This window comes from Convolutriloba macropyga, chromosome 15 (genome assembly GCF_964194025.1).
Source record: "Convolutriloba macropyga chromosome 15, txConMacr16.3, whole genome shotgun sequence".
Classification (NCBI taxonomy): Eukaryota; Metazoa; Xenacoelomorpha; order Acoela; family Convolutidae; genus Convolutriloba; species Convolutriloba macropyga.
In genome coordinates, this window is record NC_134482.1 from 28,267,089 (window position 1) to 28,286,860 (window position 19,772).

The following is a 19,772-nucleotide window of genomic DNA, read 5'->3' on the forward strand; positions in this document are numbered from 1 at the left end:
TCTTTTATCATGCGTTTTCCCTAACTTCAAAATTTTGTTCATTTTCAAAGTTTGTCGCAACAACAAATTTGTCATGCGTGTTTCAAAATGCCAGTTTCTATCATATGGTTTCCAGAAAATCCTAATTTGTAGTGGGAAACTGTAGTTAGAGGGGATTAGCAGAGCTTTTTGACTCAAATATAATTTCCTTTATTTGGGCGATTTTGATTTCCTAGCTCAATTTTATTAGGGTAGTGGGAAACCACATGACGAAATTCGCACTAAATTTTACGTTGAGCTAGATTGGTACTGGAATTCGCATGACAAATTCAACACTTGCCATCGGGAGACCATATTTTGATTTTAAAAGTGAGTATTGCATACTAATGATTTAACTGTTCTAAATCTATGTGAAATATATAGTTTTTCAGAAGAAAATCTTAATACTTCTAAAATACATGCATTTTGGATAATAACGATTAAAATTCCAGTCCAAAAGACTGGACAGTCCAAAAGAAATTTAAGTGCAGAACATTTTGTTCCGACCCAACTTAGTGGGGGACGAACTATAATACATTCAATTTTTTTTCAGTCATTTTTGCCCGACCGATATACTCATTGCAGAAGGTTGTGAGTAGCATCTTTAGAAAGCGCGTCCAACGTAGAATACAGAATTAAAATGATTTAAAATAAAGATTTTTTCGAATTTCATTTTTTATACGGAGTTATTGAGGTTTAAAGTTTTTTGAACATTTGACTGATTTCCCTGACTGATTGACTGTTTTTGTTCACAATTTCTGTTTTTTTTTATAAAACTTTTAGTCAATTTTGCTAAAATTATGTTAAAATTTCAAAAACAGTTGGTTTTAGCTTTAAATATGTAGAAGTATTGCTGAACTGACCGATTCAAGTTTCTGGCCAGAATTATGGCCAGTTTTCTTTAAATTTAACCGCCTTTTATCATCAAAAATGCCACCAAATAATCTACATCTTCAGCTCACTTAGTATAAATTCGCAATAAATACGGACAAAAAATTCTGTCACAATTTGTGAAACTGTGGAAACTCCAAATAAAACCATTTTTACGCAAGTTTTGCGAGAACGTTTTGAAGACACCATTTTGCCTGTTTTCCAAAAATTAAAAGATGAGCTTTTGAGTTTTTCCACTTTTAAATCTTATTTTTATCAACCAACTTGTAGCTTAGTCTCAGTAAAGACCGGGAGCATGTTTTCTATTGAATCAAAATTTAAAAATGATTAAAGTTTTATGTTTTTTGTATTTGGCTGTGATACGAGTTTTCAAACAATTTTTTTTGTTTTCTGGGAAACTGAAAGCTTTTGCGGTTCTTTTATTGTGTCTGTTCCCATCAACTATTCAATGATTTTAGTTGATAGCTCATGTTTTTCAGGACCTTGAAAGTAATTGTTTAAAAAAACTGCTTATTTTTTCCGTTTTCATTTTTTCTTCTTTCTTGTTCCGTTTTTACCAAGTTTCATTAATGACACGTCACCTATAACATCATTTGCGTGGCATGAAGCTGCAATTGAACATTTAAGAGCTTTTAGTGAACAGCTTCAAAAATAAAACTTTGCCCCTTTTTTGTGTTGTTCCTTTTGTCCACTTGTTATCTATTTTCATTAAAGAAAGGTCACAGATCACATTATTGGCGTCGAGAAAGGGCGCGAATGAACGCATCTAATATTTTAGTGAATAGATTATCATTTTAACGGCTTGGACAACATTTTCTCTTAACATTTAAATTTTTTTCGCAACATTAGGTTTTTTTTCGGTATTTGCTCTTTGTAGTCGTATAGTATATTCTGGATAATAAAAATTCTTAGTCGCTCCCTGTGGAGGTATAAATGAACCTATTTATTGATTTCGGTCGTCAGCTAATCGTTTTCATGACTTTAACAATATTGTTTTAAAAAAAAACAAGCCCGTTTTTTAACTTGAAACTTATTTTTTTCTACTTGTTGCCTAGGGTTTATCAGGGACAGGTCTTTTCTAATAAAGTACCAGTTAATTTGGTTATTTGTTTTATCTGATGCTTTTTAGACTTTGCTAAGTTTTTTTTGTAATAGACATAGAATTTTGGTTATAATTAATTCTTGTCGTTTATATTTGATTTTGCTGTTTGTTTTGTATCGCAGTCTTTTTAATGGCAGATCTCACTGGCCTCTAATGCAGCATTTTTTAACTCTTTTAGTGCCTTGAGTTTTTACATTTTTTAATACTTTTACATCAGTTTTTTTTCGAAAAAAAAAATTGAAATTTCAAAAGCTATTTTTTCCTCATATGGTAGGAAATTAAGTCAAAAATGTGGTTCAGCGGGCTCGGAATATCACGTGCAAACGCACATTACCGAGCCTCCTAATTTAGGAAGCGAAAGTAAAATTAGCCCTCTTTTGAGTATACAACTTTGTTTCAGCAGATTTTACGTCTGTAATTTTTTGACAAATTCGGATAAAGTGGGCTGAGAATCACAAGAAAAAAGCCTGCATTTTAGATAACAAATTGTCGAATTATGAAGTCTATTTTATCCAATAAACCTAAACCTTCTCCAAAATGTTGGTGAAGATTTGATGCAATTTTTTTATAGTATTTTTCAGCTAAAACATGTCAGCAGAAGCGAATAGCGAACTGATAAGGACACTACTTACGTTTAGATTTTGTACCCATACTTACGTGTACACAGAATGGTTTCAAGTAAAATCAAGCAGCAGTCGGTACGAACAAGAACACTGAAAAGGCAGCCCTTTTTTAATTAGAAACATAACAAATAAAAATAAACAATTGTATAAATTTATATTCTTGAAAATTATAAATCAAACAAAAATATTTTCTTAGATTATACCAACATGACGCGCGATGCCTCTATGATTGACTATTTAGAAATAATCAGTTATCTCTCCTCGCTTTTAAGGATCTTTCTTTTAAATTTTAGAGACATGAATTCCAGAATATCAAACGAAAATGTTTATCTGTTGGATATCTCAGTTTTCATTAACTTTGTTCTCATAAATTTATTTTTCTCAATGTTGTTTTCATAATGTCGTTTTGTATTCATTCAAAAAATTTCAAAAAATGAAAACTGCAAACATATCTGGCAGGTTGCCGGAATAGCTGAGAAAGAAAAGACTTGCGTGTCATACAATAGAGATAGAAACAGATACAAAAAACCTCTCGCGAGAAGAGGAAATTTGGTTCAAACAAGGAATTAGGCCTAGAATCAAGCAGAGTTCGGTACCAACCAGAACCCTGAAAGTCAGCCTTTTTAAATTTGAAACGTCAAATAAAAATAAACAATTGTTAAAAATTACATTCTTGAAATTTGTAAACCAAACAATTATTTTCTTAGATTATAAAATCAAGAAGATCTGTTTTCTTCAAATAATCTAATTAAAATGTAATTGAATCTTCTAGTTTTCTGTCCAGTAGAACCTATTTGCTTTTTGTATCTGATCCTCGATGCCTCTATGATTGACTATTTAGAAATAATCAGTTCACTCTCCTCGCTTTTAAGGACATATCTTTTAACACAATTTCTGAGACATGAATTCCAGAATATCAAAACGGAAATGTTTACCTCTTGGATATCTCAGTTTTCATAAACTTTTTTTCATAAATTTATCTTTTCTCAATGTATTTTTCATACGCAGAAGAAGGAGAATTCATTGATCTTCACCAAACCAATAAATATAAAGAATTTTTTGCTTTCGAATCATACCTGTAGAGAATTTAGAAGTTTTTACCACAAAACCTGAAAATTCAAAATTCTACAGTTTAATTAAAAGTATTTGGTGAACTGCAGCCAAATGTATAAAAAGGCAAGAGTGCGTAAACTAAGGTAAGCATGGTGTTTAAGGTTGCTCACTCAGAACATAATAATTTTTGCCCTTAGCTGAGAAAGAATAGAATTGCGTGTCATATAATAGAGGTAGAAACAGATACAGATATAAGTTGAAAAATGTATTGACGCCGCTAAAAGGCTATATACAAAACATTCAGCAATAATTTTACAAAGCTTGTTAAAACTCATTGCTCAGCTCTTTCATTAGGGACCTTTATTGCAAACATGAGTTCCTTTGACCTTAATTTAATTCAAATTAAACTGCAAAAGTTTTAAAGAGCAAAAGTCATTTGATTGAGTGAGGTAAGCCACGTATGATCAAAACTAAATCACGCAAAAATTTTTGCTTGAGAGTGAGAGATAAATGACGTACAGCGCAACAACAGCCGTTGGTGAGAGGAAGAAGTCATTCAGAAATTTTGACTTTTCAGCTTTGCCGTGTGAACAAATGTAAAACGACAAAGAGCGTCAGGCGACGAAACAAAAAACATAGGACAAATCCTGACGTAGAGTTCAAAGAATTTTCATTGAGTAAAAAAAAACTAGACCTAGAATGGACTATGAGTTAATTTTGAAAACAATTTCTAAAAAAAACTCAGACAAAAATTACAGAAATCTAATGTAAAAATGACGCTTGTCAACAAAAAACCTCTAGCGAGAAGAGGAAATTTGGTTTAAACAAAGAATTAGGCCTGGAATCAAGCAGAGTTTGGTAACAACCAGAACACTGGAAAAGCAGCCTTTTTAAAATTGAAACCTGTCAAAAAAAACAATTGTTAAAATTACACACTTGAAATTTGTAAACCAAACAATTTTTTTCTTAGATTAAAACAACAAGAAGCTCTAAGCCTCTATGAATCACTATTGAGAAAGAATTAGTTCACTCTCCTCGCTTTAAAGGATCTTTCTTTTAAACTTTTGAGACATAATTTCCAGAATATCAAACGGAAATATTTACCTCTTGGATATCTCAGTTTTCATAAACTTTTTTTTCATAAACTTAACTTTTCTCCATGTTGTTTTCATACGCAGAAAAAGGAGAATTCAAAGACAATTTCTTTGCCAAACTAATAAAAAAAAAGAATTTTTTGCTTTCAAATCATACCTGTACAGAGCTTAGAAGTTTTTTTTTTAACCCCAAAACCTGAAAACACAAAATTCTTAAGTTTAATTAAAAGTATTTGGTGAACTGCAGCCGAATGAACAAAAAAGCAAGATTGCGTAAACTAAGATAAACATGGTGTTTAAGGTTGCGCACTCACAACATAATACCTTTTGCCCCTTGCATCTCCAAATTGAGTGCTCATTCGTTTGCGTTTTGTATTCAATCGAAAAATTTCAAAAAATTAGAACTGCCAACATATCTGGCAGGTTGCCGGAATAGCTGAAAAAGAATAGATTGCGTGTCATATAATAGAGATAGAAACAGATACAAAAAATCTCTAGCGAGAAGAGGAAATTTGGTTCGAACAAAGAATTAGGCCTAGAATCAAGCAGATTTCGGTACCAACCAGAACACTGGAAAGTCAGCCTTTTTAAATTTGAAACGTCAAATAAAAATAAACAATTGTTAAAAATTACATTCTTGAAATTTGTAAACCAAACAATTATTTTCTTAGATTATAAAATCATGAAGCTCTGTTTTCTTCAAATAATCTAATTAAAATGTAATTGAATCTTCTAGTTTTCTGTCCAGTAGAAACTATTTGCTTTCTGTATCTGATCCTCGATGCCTCTATGATTGACTATTTAGAAATAATCAGTTCACTCTCCACACTTTTAAGGACATATCTTTTAACACAAGTTTTGAGACATGAATTCCAGAGTATCAAAACGGAAATGTTTACCTCTTAGATATCTCAGTTTTCATAAACTTTTTTTCATAAATTTATCTTTTCTCAATGTGTTTTTCATACGCAGAAGAAGGAGAATTCATTGACAATTTCTTCACCAAACCAATAAATATAAAGAATTTTTCGCTTTCGAATCATACCTGTAGAGAGTTTAGAAGTTTTTACCACAAAACCTGAAAATTCAAAATTCTACAGTTTAATTAAAAGTATTTGGTGAACTGCAGCCGAATGTACAAAGAGGCAAGAGTGCGTAAACTAAGGTAAGCATGGTGTTAAAGTTGCTCACTCAGAACATAATACTTTTTACCCTTAGCTGAGAAAGATTAGAATTGCGTGTCATATAATAGAGATAGAAACAGATACAGATATAAGTTGAAAAATGTATCGACGCCGCTCAAAAAGCTATGTACAAAACATTCAGTAAAAAGATAAAAGCTGATTAAAATTCATTGCGCAGAATACATTTCATTAGGGACCATTATAAAAAATATGAGTTCCTTTGACCTGAATTTAATTCAAATTAAACTGCAAAAGTTTTAAAGTGCAAAAGTCATTTGATTGAGCGAGATAAGTCACGTATAATCAAAATTAAAACACGCAAAAATTTTTGCTAGAGAGAAAAAATGACGTCAAGCGCGGAAAAGCCGTTAGTGAGAGGAAGAAGCCATTTATAAAACTTGACTTCTCCAGCTTTTTTTGCTCTGAAAAAATGTAAAAAAGGGCGTCAAACGACGAAACAAAAAAACATAGCAGGACAAGTCCTGACCTACAATTCAAAGAATTTTCATTGACTGAACAAAAGACTAGACCTAGAACGGACTTTGAGTTGATTGGGAAAACCATTTCCAAAGAAATCAGATTAAAAAAAATCAAAACTAAACAGAAAATCAAAGTTAAAATGCCGCATGTGAACAAAAAACCCTTAGCGAGAAAAGGGAAATTTGATTCATTCAAAAAACTGGGCCTCGAATGAACTATGACCGTATTGGAAAAACCATTTGGAAAAAAATCCAAACAATTGAAAAAAAACGTAAAAAGCAGAGTGAAATGGCCGCATATAAACAAAAAAATCCTTAACTAGAAAGCGAATTTAGGTTCAAACACTTTTTTTCTCGCACTACTTCAAAATTATAGCAAAAAAATTTCACGCCGCAAAACCACTCACTTTTTCGCTCCACTTGTTTCGGCGCGACCAAAATCACTACTCCAATTTGACTTCAAAAATCATAAAATGTGAACAGATCTAAAAAAAACATAGGACAGGTCCTGGCGTACAATTCAAATAGTTTTCATTGACTAAACAAAAAACTAGACCCAGAATGGACTATAAGTGAATTCATGAAACCATTTCCTTAAAAAATCAGATCAAAAAAATATTTTAAAAACAGATGGAATGTCACAATGCAGCATGTGAACAAAAAAACCAATAGCGAGAAATGGAAATTTGGTTCATGCAAAAAACTAGGCCTAGAATGAACTATGACTGTATTGGAAAAACCATTTGGAAAAAAATCCAAACAATCAAAATTGTAAAAAGCAGAGTGAAATGGCCGCATATAAACAAAAAAAAATCCTTAACTAGAAAGCTAATTTATGTTCAAACACTGTTTTCTCGCACTACATTAAAATTAAAGCAAAAAATTTCGCGCCGCAAAACCACTCACTTTTTCGCTCCACTTCTTGTTTTGGCGCGGCCAAAATCACTACTCCAATTTGACTTCAAAAATCATAAAATTTGAACTGATCTAAAAAAAAACATAGGACAGGTCCTGGCGTACAATTCAAATAGTTTTCATTGACTAAACGAAAAACTAGACCCAGAATGGACTATGAGTGAATTCATGAAACCATTTCCTTAAAAAATCAGATCAAAAAAATATTTTAAAAACAGATGGAATGTCACAATGCAGCATGTGAACAAAAAAACCAATAGCGAGAAATGGAAATTTGGTTCATGCAAAAAACTAGGCCTAGAATGAACTATGACTGTATTGGAAAAACCATTTGGAAAAAAATCCAAACAATCAAAATTGTAAAAAGCAGAGTGAAATGGCCGCATATAAACAAAAAAAAATCCTTAACTAGAAAGCTAATTTATGTTCAAACACTGTTTTCTCGCACTACATTAAAATTAAAGCAAAAAATTTCGCGCCGCAAAACCACTCACTTTTTCGCTCCACTTCTTGTTTTGGCGCGGCCAAAATCACTACTCCAATTTGACTTCAAAAATCATAAAATTTGAACTGATCTAAAAAAAAACATAGGACAGGTCCTGGCGTACAATTCAAATAGTTTTCATTGACTAAACGAAAAACTAGACCCAGAATGGACTATGAGTGAATTCATGAAACCATTTCCTTAAAAAATCAGATCAAAAAAATATTTTAAAAACAGATGGAATGTCACAATGCAGCATGTGAACAAAAAAACCAATAGCGAGAAATGGAAATTTGGTTCATGCAAAAAACTAGGCCTAGAATGAACTATGACTGTATTGGAAAAACCATTTGGAAAAAAATCCAAACAATCAAAATTGTAAAAAGCAGAGTGAAATGGCCGCATATAAACAAAAAAAAATCCTTAACTAGAAAGCTAATTTATGTTCAAACACTGTTTTCTCGCACTACATTAAAATTAAAGCAAAAAATTTCGCGCCGCAAAACCACTCACTTTTTCGCTCCACTTCTTGTTTTGGCGCGGCCAAAATCACTACTCCAATTTGACTTCAAAAATCATAAAATTTGAACTGATCTAAAAAAAAACATAGGACAGGTCCTGGCGTACAATTCAAATAGTTTTCATTGACTAAACGAAAAACTAGACCCAGAATGGACTATGAGTGAATTCATGAAACCATTTCCTTAAAAAATCAGATCAAAATAATATTTGAAAAAACAGATGGAATGTCACAATGCAGCATGCGAACAAAAAACCACTAGCGAGAAATGGAAATTGGTTCATACAAAAAACTAGGCCTAAAATGGAATATGAACAGTTTGGGAAAACCATTTCGAAAAAATTCCTATCCGAAAAATAGAAAAAACAGAAAATCGACGGGAAAGTGCCGCATGTGTACAAAAAACCACTAGCGAGAAAGCGAACTTTCGTTAAAACAATATTTTCTCACTCTACTTTAAAATTAGAGCAAAAAAATGTTGCGTTGCAAAACTACTCGCTTTTTCTCTCCAATTCCTGTTTCGGCGTGACCAAAATCACCACTCCAATTTGACTTCAAAAATGATGAAAATGTGTGAACAGATAAAAAGACAGCGCCCCAATACAATTCAAATTCTTTGAATAGTAAAAAACCAAGGACACCGCAATATAGCTCCGCTCAGCTTACGGCTTCGCAGCTTTAATTAGAACATGTATTCACTGTCTAAAAATGTATAATTGAAGCTGACCTAATACTAATTGTGTCGAAAATTGAGTCTGAATAATAATACGTGTCATTTCAAAAATTTCTTTTTTAAAAAACAGATTCGCTATCTTATGTTTATTTGGTTTCCACACTTGCAAAACGGATAAAGCAAAACCAAAAACTCAAGGGCGCAAAAGTCTTAAGAGCAATTAAGGTCAAGCAAGAAATCAAGAAGTCAAGCTTGAAAAAGTCAGGAACTGAAAGCGAACGAATGTTCTAGAAAACAATCAAGCAACAATTTTGCATAAAAAAGACACATGTTTACAATAATTGCTTAAAACTTCTTTCGAGACCAATTAATGACACGACTTTTTCACGCAGAACAAAACATCAATAACCGTGGAATGTATGTTTGAACATCTTGCGTCACACTTATTAACCGAGCCTTCTTTAGCACACAGCTTCCAGCTGCTGGCTTCTTGAAAAGTTATCTACATTTACTGTCAGAACTAACTATTTGCTCAAGTGTTAAGCAAGTCACACTTTGTGTTCCTTATTCATACAAAAATGCAAAATTTAACACTGAATTCAATAAAAGCTCAAATCGCACAAGCAGTTTCCATAAACAATCATCAGATATTAAACTTATCAGAAACTTCCATACATCAATTCTGCACATTACAGCGAGGTTCATGAATTTATTCCAGACAATTTTAATAACCAGCTCTTTCTGAACATACATCCAATCCTTTTGTTTGAAAATTTCAACTGTTAATTATATTTGAATTTTGACAGATTGATCAAGATAGCCCAAGATAGTCAAACTTTACTAAATAATAACAGATTATCAAATGAGCGAAAATTCCAAAAATGAAGTATCAAAAAGATGAAATCTGTTTCTTTCCTTTAGCTTTTTCCTTTATCAACAAATTGTTTGTATGGAAATTTTGTATGGAAATATGGAAATTTTTCATTAAGATGGACCATTACACTTGCTGTGAACCGCAATTAAAGTTCACAGACGTAAACTGTAGATTTTTCAACAGGATTTTTTGACAAAATAATAAATCCGAACGCTAAATTATCTCACACTTATAGGAAACGAACAGACCTCAAACATCAAATTATTAACCACGTTACAGAATTAGAAAATGTTATTAGAGTTCAATTTCGACTGCTAAATAAGGTCATAATCCAGATGCGAAAATTTTTGATACAATTCTGCAAAAGCACTGTCTTCGGCGATGGATTTTTCAACCACTCTCAAATTTCTACCGTTTCTCCTACAGCTGGCATCTTTTCCATCCTCTCTACCGTGTGAGCTATCTAATACACTGAATGACGTAATCTCTTTCTGATCAAACAAATCAGGCCTGATATAATGTCTATAGCCAATTTCACTAACGGGCAGGGCGAAAGGACTGATCTTGAACTTCTTACAAATTTCGATTTCAGGTAAAATTGGTAAACTCGGAAGTGATTTGGGCTCAAACCAATGTTTCTTTTTCCTCAGCATTGATGATTTGACAGTATATGCAACTTCAGTCTTGTCATCAGCTTCGATTCTGAAGTCTTTAACGACTCTTGAATTCTTGTCAGTTTGGTTCTCAGTTGGCTTTCTTTGGAAGTGACTTCGTTTTCTGCTACCACTACTTTTTCCTTTCGACTTTTCGTTTTTGATTTTACTATCTGTACTCTGGTTTTTAGATATTTGCCCTTTAGGCCTGGAGCCCTCGGCTGCTTGTGACGATTTTGCACTAGAAACTGGTTGTTCAACCTTGGGTGGCTCGTTTTCGCGATTCTCAGCACCGACTGTTTCCGGCTTGAATCTGGGTCGTTTGTTCTTCTGGCTGACTTTTCCACCGTCACTTTGAGATTTTTCTAGGTCGGATACATCGTCATTATTTCGGTCCAACGATTCCAAACTCGTCCGTTTTCGTTTCTTGGTTCCTGATGAGCTATTTTGGGCTTTCTGACTCGATTTAGGCTCGTTTGTTTCATTTGCTCGATGCAACGGTTTCATTTGCTTCATAGCGAGTTTTTTCTTATCGTGTATCTTCTTCAATTGTTTTGATCGTGCTGTCTGTTTTTTAACTAAAATATACAAATAATGCTATCTAATCTAATGCCAATTGCGTCGAAAATTGAGTCTCAATAATGATACGTGTCATTTCAAATATTTCCTTTTTTAGAAATGGATTAGCTATCTTATGTTTAATTGGTTTCCGGTATTAATAATGAGACTCAAAATTCTTAACCGAATTGAGATCAGCCGCACAATTAATTATTTTAATACAATTCGGAATCAGCTTTATCATTATCACGTACTTGATTATGGGTTTGTTTCCTTTTAACAAAAAAATAAAGTTCCCTAATTCGTCTCACTTACAGAGAGGATTTAATTTTTTTGATTACATTTGATGTCTTGCACCAAAAGATACCGCAACAGGGATCTTAAATTCTCAATCAAGTGGACTTCATAATATCAATAAAATTTTGTTTTCAAAAAAGGCTTGTCCTAAACAATTCACGGCTTGCTCAGAAGAAACAGCCGCTGATTATTAGTAAAATTTATTATTGGTTAGTGTTTTCTCCAATTCAATGTTCGTTGAACCATAACTATCGATTAACATCAAACCGATCTTATACAAAAAAAGCACAAGTTAAATTACAAAAAAGCTTGCACAGTGACCTTGGAAAAAAATAAAAATCTCAACACTAGTACTCCAATCGAACACGGTTCATGTCTATAAGGGTTTAGAGGGCTGGAAAAAAATGGATATTTTGAACCTTCATTTTTTTCTCCGGTTTGACGAAATATAAAGTGCCTGTAATCATAAAATTCTTTCAGTGACTTAACAACGGAAATGGCAATGAAACGCCCCTAATAACAAAAAACAAGACTATTTTTGTTTAAGTGGTCTGTCATTTGTACAGTTTGATCAAGAGAAAAAAAATAGTTCTATGAAAAGTCTGAAATTTGGGGAATATTACGAAAAAATGCAACTAAGAATAGGTCGCTGTGGCTTAATACTGTTATGCTGCTAAATACTGTTCCGCAGAAACGACAATTAATTTTTTAAAAACCGCAATTGAGCAAAACAGAAGAATTGAAGAGCTTTGCCATTAACACTAAAGATCAAATTAGACTACCTTTTGGAGACTCTGCGACAAAATCCACAACCGGTTCCCGTCCCAATATTGCTGAGTCCTTTTTAGTCAGTCGAATTAGGCAACGAAAGATGCGATTGTCCAGAGCCCAACTGAGAGGGTTTTCCGGGTTCACCTTCAGATTATCGACTGATCTCACTTCGACGACGTCCTCGTTGAGCAACAAATCGAAGTCAACTTTCGGTTTCTTCTCAGAATTGTTGCTCTCAGCAGTACTAGTTGACGCTTCTGGAACCTTTTCTGGTGTTTCAACAGTATCGCACTGCGATATATTTCTTTTCGTGCAACGACGAACAGATTCACGATTTTGATATTTGAAAAAACGGTCAGAATCGCCCAAGAATTTATGCACAGTCGAGTATCCGTTGGGTATTTCTACAGAATTTAGAAGCGAATTCTCGTCTTCATCCGAATCCTCATCGAATTTTTGAATCTAAAATACAAGACTGTCATGAAAGTAGTTATCTACGTATGCTTTAATATACGAATCAAAGCACAAAATACCCATGAACTTAACGATTAAACTCTAATGTTAGTGTTCTAACTCAATCTTTTCCCAAATCTTTCACGATCAGTTCACTTTAACTGCCAATAAGGTCAAGCAGGTCTTCAATATTTTATATACGGAAACGATTATTAAAAACCATCTACCATGACAATGAAAAGTTTTAACGACAAAAATCATAATAGCCGATAGTTTGGAGACGAAAGTGCCAGAATTTAGACCTAAAATTACGTCAAAATTGATATCGTATGGACATCAAAACAGTGCCAAATTAACAGAAACCTACTTAACAGGCTAAAGGAATGCAGCTCTGAAGGGTCTAGGAAATAACCCCCAAGGGAAAAAACCCACCTAATTTAATAAGACAGAAGTAAACTCCCTGGAAATTAACCCCCATTTTAAATTTGAATTTTGGTCGTGATATTTTTTCGGTTGAGATAGTTTTTACATCAAGTGCCACGGGCAGCTAAAGCATGGCAATAGCTGCCCGTTTATTTCCTATCTAAAGTTAAATGGTTTTTTTTCTGAAACCGAGCTCTGAACCCTATCCTTAACATAGTAGTACAAAGGATTCATATCAACTTAAAGAAGCGCAGTCTCCAAAAAATTAAATCTACACTTCTTTGCAGACTAGATCATGAATCAGATGAAAGTATCTTTTCAACTAAAATTCAATTTAGCTTTAAAAGCTCAGCTGAAAACAAAGTGTTTTCTTTAATACATGCGTTCCCTACAGTTGACAAAAAGAAAACATACACCTATTCAATTGTAAAGAAAAAACAGGAAAACCAATGAGAGGAAAGCAAAATCAAAGAGCACTTCATCAAACAAAGGCCGCTTAAAAAGTCATGAACAAAACTCGAGCATTAAAATAATTGCCATGAGAAGGCTAAAACGAATACAAGCCGGATTTCAAAATGCCCAAATTAAACACAAAAAATAAGACTAACTAATTAAATAATAACTCAGCCTACCTTCCGTAATTTTTGATGTCCTAAATTTTCTTGAGATTTCCGGTCCATCGAATGACATGCCAAATTGAGAGTGAGGTTAGTCATTTTTACTGAAAAAATTAACATAAATGGCGAACAAGAAGGTTCACTTGTTCTGAGCGTAGCACATAAGGTTCCCACAATCGCTTTTGAAAGCATAACATATAATGAATCATAGTTCTTGTCGAGCTGTTACGCAAAAGCTTAGTTTATATAGCTGAAGTTTGAAACAGAACCAATATGCGAGAAAAATTTGATTTTTCAGCAGGATCAAAAAACCTGAGTAACCTTCAAAAAACGAACTACTTAAAAGCACTTATTTCATGATATTATCAAGAGTTTTCTTAACACTTGTTGCAACTATACACGGACCATTTAGTTTGAATTCTTTTGCATTATTGACGATTAACTTCCATAACTTTTTGAGAAAGTGATTAACTTAACGCTTGTTGCAACTAAACACGGACCATTTAGTTTGAATTCTTTTGCATTATTGACGATTAACTTCCATAACTCTTTGAGAAACTAAAGGTTTCTTAAACAATTCTAAGGTCAAATCGATGACCTCTGATTCCAAGTTGACTGTTTTTTTTTACTACCTAATTATCTCAGAAATAACGATTGTGTCAAAAACATGGGCAAATATGGTTATAGAAGTCACAATAGTTTCAATTAAACATGATTTGTTCATGTTTTATCTAAATACTCGAAAACATACCCAAAAAATCATAAAGGAAACAGCGGCTCCACATCAGCTGCATTCAGTGGAACCCTTCTAATTTCCAGCTTTTAGTAAAAGTAACACTGTCCCAAAAATGCAGAATACTAGAAACAAGGTTTTTAATTGTCAAATAATTCGATTCGGCGGCTTATAATACCAACGGGATAAAATTGTCTCTATTGTTCAAGTTTTTTTTTTCAACATCCACAAAATTCTATTTCGGTAAAACTAAGGAATTAAATAGCATGTAGAAATGAAAAGGAATTTGAGCAGTTGTATATTCAAGCAGCAAAAGGAGGTTAAACGAATCAATCAATTTAGGAAATTCATAAAAAATAGTAAGACAAGACCTGGAAGAAAATTCAAGCACAAAAACAACAAAGAAAATGCAATTCTGACTAACTGATTGATTTCATGACTACTGACTTGTTCTGTTAACGATAAAGCAAATGGGTTACACAATTGAGAAAGGAAGGTTAAATGAACTATTTGAAACCTGTGGACCCGCAACAACACAAGATAAAAAAGTTACAACACAAAATACTTTGGAGAACTGAAGAGCAGGCAGAAATTAGCAAAATCAATATGGTTTAAAACAGGTGGCGTCTCACTTATTCCAAAACAAGGTAATTCCGATAGCTTTTAAAAGAAAAAAAAGACAAAAAGAAACAGCATAAAAATGCATATACTACTAATTTTCGAAAAAGTAGCAGTAAAAAGGGGATTTAAATAATAAAGCTCAGCTTTCTTCTTCACATCTTGAGACATGTTTTTCTTTGTGACAACACTGAGTTAGAGTTAAGGCAGGTGATATAGCTGTGAAGTGAAATAAAAAACCTCTATCACACACAGTAACAAAAAAACAGTATCAGTTTTATGTCGTAGTTTTGATTTTAACATACACAGACATACACAGATATAATAACATACACAGATATAATATTATTCCAATATTATAACATACACAGATATAATATTATTCTAACATACACAGATATTAACATACACAGATATAATATTATAACATACACAGATATAATAACATACACAGATATAATATTATTCTTATTTGAGCATCAAATTTAAAAAATTCAAACTCCCAAAAATCAAAGCACCGTAAGCTACGTACAAGAAGTGTCAGAAGGACGACGATATACTCAAAGAACATTTAGGACCCCCCAATTGGTTTTGGTTTGGACAGAAAGACAAAACGTTTATCACTAGTGAATTGTAAAAAAAAATTTTTATTATAGTTATAAAATTTGTTTACCGACATAACGACCCTAAACAGACAAAGAAAGATTGGAGTCTAAATTAATTGATATTAAAACTCAAAAAGCTGTCATTAACAAGAGAGAAACAGATTACAGCAGAGAAACCACGTCAAAACAAAATTTTGAATAGTAAAAGGTTATTTAAAAAATGGTCGTTTCTTAGCAGGTAATCTCCATGAGTATAAATCAACCTGAATGCACAAGGAACTGTCTCTTTTCAATGCGAATTTTTATCATTATTTATTATTGATAATCAGACAAGCCGCCTAGGGGGACTATGAAGAGAGCAAGAATTAATATGGACAATTTTTTCAAATTGTTTTCAATAACAAAATTTTATCAAATAGTAAAAAGTGATTTACATAGTTGTGGCTAATCACCCGAAGAATTAACTTGTTACTTTTTAAAAAGTCGTATAGAAAGGTTATATTGAAAAGGGGATGAAACTAAGAGCAGCATTCAAAGCACGGCAAGTTAACAACGGCTAGCGAAAATTTCGTTCGCGCCCTTATGCTTATAATTTTTTATTACCGGTTCTGGCCTAGTATAAGTTTGATTGGCGTTTCGGCAGTCTGATGTGCCCCCTTCAGTTTTTCTTCCAATTTACCTCAAAATTATCAATTAATTTTTAAAAAAATGTCAAAAAAGTAAAGTGTTTTTTTTTTCAAATCTCAGAGTTGTCCAAAAAGTAGATTAAGCAGAATGAGTCAAAGTTGATTTATGTCAAGTCAATTGTGCATGCGAAAAAGTGCAAGCTATCACTAAAACTTAAATTTTTAGGTTCGATATGAAAACGGTTTTGATTCTTCTTTCATTTTTCAAAATTTTTTAAAAACCATTAACCATTTATAGACAGATCTCAAACGATTTTCTCCCTGTTTATCAAGACTTCAACAACAGTTTCAGTTTCAAATGAACTGAACACTGGATGAAAATTTAGGTCAACACAGGTGTGCTTCAGTTGATACCACATATGCTAGCCTAGGATGCCCTAAAAAAAGTCAAAAATTGTCTGAACAAAAAAGTGGGGCTGGCATAAAGTTCTCCCATTTTTAAGCAAATGTTTAGTCATTGTGATGAACAGTTTTCAGCAGATCTCAAGTCCTAAATGTTGAATGCGACAATTCAATCAGACGCTGTCTATCTTGTGCATTAACGCACTTTTTTCTTGTATACATCCAATAACATGGCCTTGCTTTGTATAACACTTCTCTGATTGAGCTGGAAAAAATGAAAAAATGAACCAGGAACAATTTGAGGCGAACTAGTTCCCAATCAGAAAATAGTGAGCTCTCCTCGTTGCGCAAGAGACCATACTTGTTTCTGAAAATGTCTCCGCTTTTCAAAATGCTTGACAATTATGATGCTTGACAACAAAAGTACATATAAACGCTGACTGAGAACAGTTGCTTCTTTTTCAGAACATGAACGCACCTCCTTCAGTTCATGATGATCTATACATGCATCAGGTACCCTTGAATTAAGGTTGATAGCCAATAGAATCACAAGACGTCGCACCTGTACCAAATAATTACAAGGTCACAAGATCTTGAGACACTTAGGGCAAAAGTTCAACTATTTCTGAAGCTATTTTTTCTGTCTCTCATACCAGCAACGTTCAATAATGAAGAATAGCAGCAAAAAAACCAAAGATATTTTGTTGATAAGATTTCAGGAACGTTCTTTTCCCTCCGCGCAGCGTTTCAGAACATCATGCTGGTTTATCTTGGGTATCATAGTTAACTACCCTTCATTCGTTTCGAAAATTTGTAAGGCAAACAGCTGTCCACTCTCCTAATGAGACAATAATGAACTCTCCTTAATGAGAGAGGGTTTGCAATCTTCTCTGAAAAAAGTTTGAATTCCTGTGTGAAAACCAATAACGTTTCAATCTATAAACGATTAACTAAGACAAATTCCACTTCGCTTAAATTTGATGAAGTTATCAACATCTGAAAAACATATTGTTACGCCCCTATTTCGAGTTACGCGATGATTTCCTTTAAATATCCATAGAATATGCTATAATTTAGTTCATATTCAGATAGTTCTCAAGGCCATATCTAGCCGGTATTTCCCTCTAGGCCTGCAACCTCTTATTAGTTTATGTTTACTAAGAGTAACCGTAGATTGACAGATTACTGAAAAACATATTATGTACCCAAAAGCCTCAACATTTACCTAATATCTATGTATTTGGTGAAATAATTATGCTGATAAAGTAGGTGCTAATACGGAAATTGTTATGTACTTAACAAACATCAAGAGACGTACTAAACCCGGAAACTGCCCAATTTGAAGATCAGTAAATATTTGCGAAGGACCAATTCAACTTGAGGTACAACTCTGTGAATTTATGATCACGAGAGCACCGGAGAAACATCCTGATAACTAGTTTATTGAAAAACTCGATAATAATCTCAAAACTCGTATCTCAGAGAAATTTGTTATAATTCTGTTAAAGATTGAACTGGAAAATCTTTAAAAAACACTTAGTCACAGCAGACTTCCATAGAGTTAAATAGATAGCTGAAAAGCTATTAAAATACAAGGCAACCAGTAGATATATCACGCATCGGAACCGCTCAATAAAAGGCTATTACTAGCTAATTTTATTCAAATTATATCTGCTGAAATCGCACTACGAAACATCCCTAATAAGTCCTTGTACAAAATGCCAATAATTCAAGTTAATTACTCCAAAATACTAACCTCTAAAGCACCAATAGAATACCTCTAAAAGTTCGTGCGTAACATGGTGCCAGGAGTTATTAGCCTGTTCCCCTGTTTAACGGACCGAAATTCGAATAATTCTGTGACAAATTTGAAATTTTCTTCCATTAATTGATTCTCTCTTTCAATTCATTACCTAAAAAACCTTTAGCCAACATCCAGCATACCATTTGCAAACAAGACAATAATGCAGAAAGCAGTAACTGATGAAAGAATGGGTGGAAACTGTTTGTGTCTGAGGACTAACTGCAACAACAATTCAAAAGTGCTTGAGTGGACAATAACGGGAGAAAACTCAACAACAGGTGCCTCAACGAGCAGCAACAACACAGGGTAATTAAAAACGCAGATATTGTGAGTAAAGTAATTTGTACAGTTAACTTTTGATGCTTTATTCATGTCAATTTATAAGAACACGTTCTCCCCGCGATAAATAATTGCCGTGCTTCTCCCAATTTTGTTAAGAGCATATTGAAATAAATAACATTAGCTACCAGCAAAATAGTAACAAAACTCAAGCTCGGATAGTAACCGCCTTCTCATCTTCACTCCATAAACTATTGTAATTTTTGTGCAAGATAACGTGTTGTAATTTATTGGATAGCAAGTCTTAACCAAAAAGTGCGAAAATTTGGCCGTAATCGAAACAAACTTCAATCAGACAGCGAAATTAACCTTGATAACATCGTCACTGATTACAAGATAACCTCAGAATGAGCTAAATTATTGAAATCATAGTTTGAACATTGATTAACAAAGGTCAAACAGAATAAAAAAATCAGCTCAGGAGGTGAATGAATCACACGGCGGCCTCGGCCATTATATCATTGCCTATCTGAGTGCAGCTTTCACAAGGCCTGTGCGGTCGTGGTCCCCACCAATTTTCCTAGACTATATGGCACTCTTTAAAGGTGAGACTTCGGCAGCCCTTAGGGCTTCAGCGTTATACACTCCGGCGATTCGACCGGAGCTTTAGGCAATACTTTCATAAGCAGCCCATCTTTATTATTATTCGAGCAAATGGTTTCAGGAATTTTCCTTTTTCTTATTCTGCTTCTCATTAATTGACTAGGATAACTATTTTCATTTCATTTTTCTGCGCTAACCGGAAAATCTCATTAAGTTAAGTGTTTAATACTTTAGACGAAAAAAGACTGATTGAACGATAGTACAAAATCCGAAACGGGTAATAGGTAAAATGACTCACGCACAAATCAACATCACGCCATTTTCTGGATCAGAACCTGACAATTTTAACGAGTTCGAATAATTAATAAGGGGAGCAATCGGAGTTGCAGGAACTGCAGCAGCGAAACAATGGAATTTTCT

General features: G+C 33.3%; 1 protein-coding gene across 2 annotated transcripts in view; it reads right to left on the reverse strand.

Annotated features, from left to right (window-relative positions):
* Positions 1–9,617: 9,617 nt before the first annotated feature.
* Positions 9,618–19,772, reverse strand: part of LOC142354017 (uncharacterized) — a 61,124-nt gene continuing 50,969 nt past the window's right edge. Inside the window, exons 2-4 of one of the 2 annotated variants that reach the window (XM_075406278.1) lie at positions 13,698–13,786; positions 12,201–12,651; positions 9,618–11,141 (exon numbers count right to left, since the gene is read on the reverse strand). In XM_075406278.1, the coding sequence (XP_075262393.1) occupies positions 10,225–11,141; positions 12,201–12,651; positions 13,698–13,781 (1,452 nt within the window). In that variant the 5' untranslated portion in view covers positions 13,782–13,786 and the 3' untranslated portion in view covers positions 9,618–10,224. The remainder of the gene's footprint in view (positions 11,142–12,200; positions 12,652–13,697; positions 13,787–19,772) is intronic. The other variant, XM_075406277.1, reaches the window with a different exon arrangement.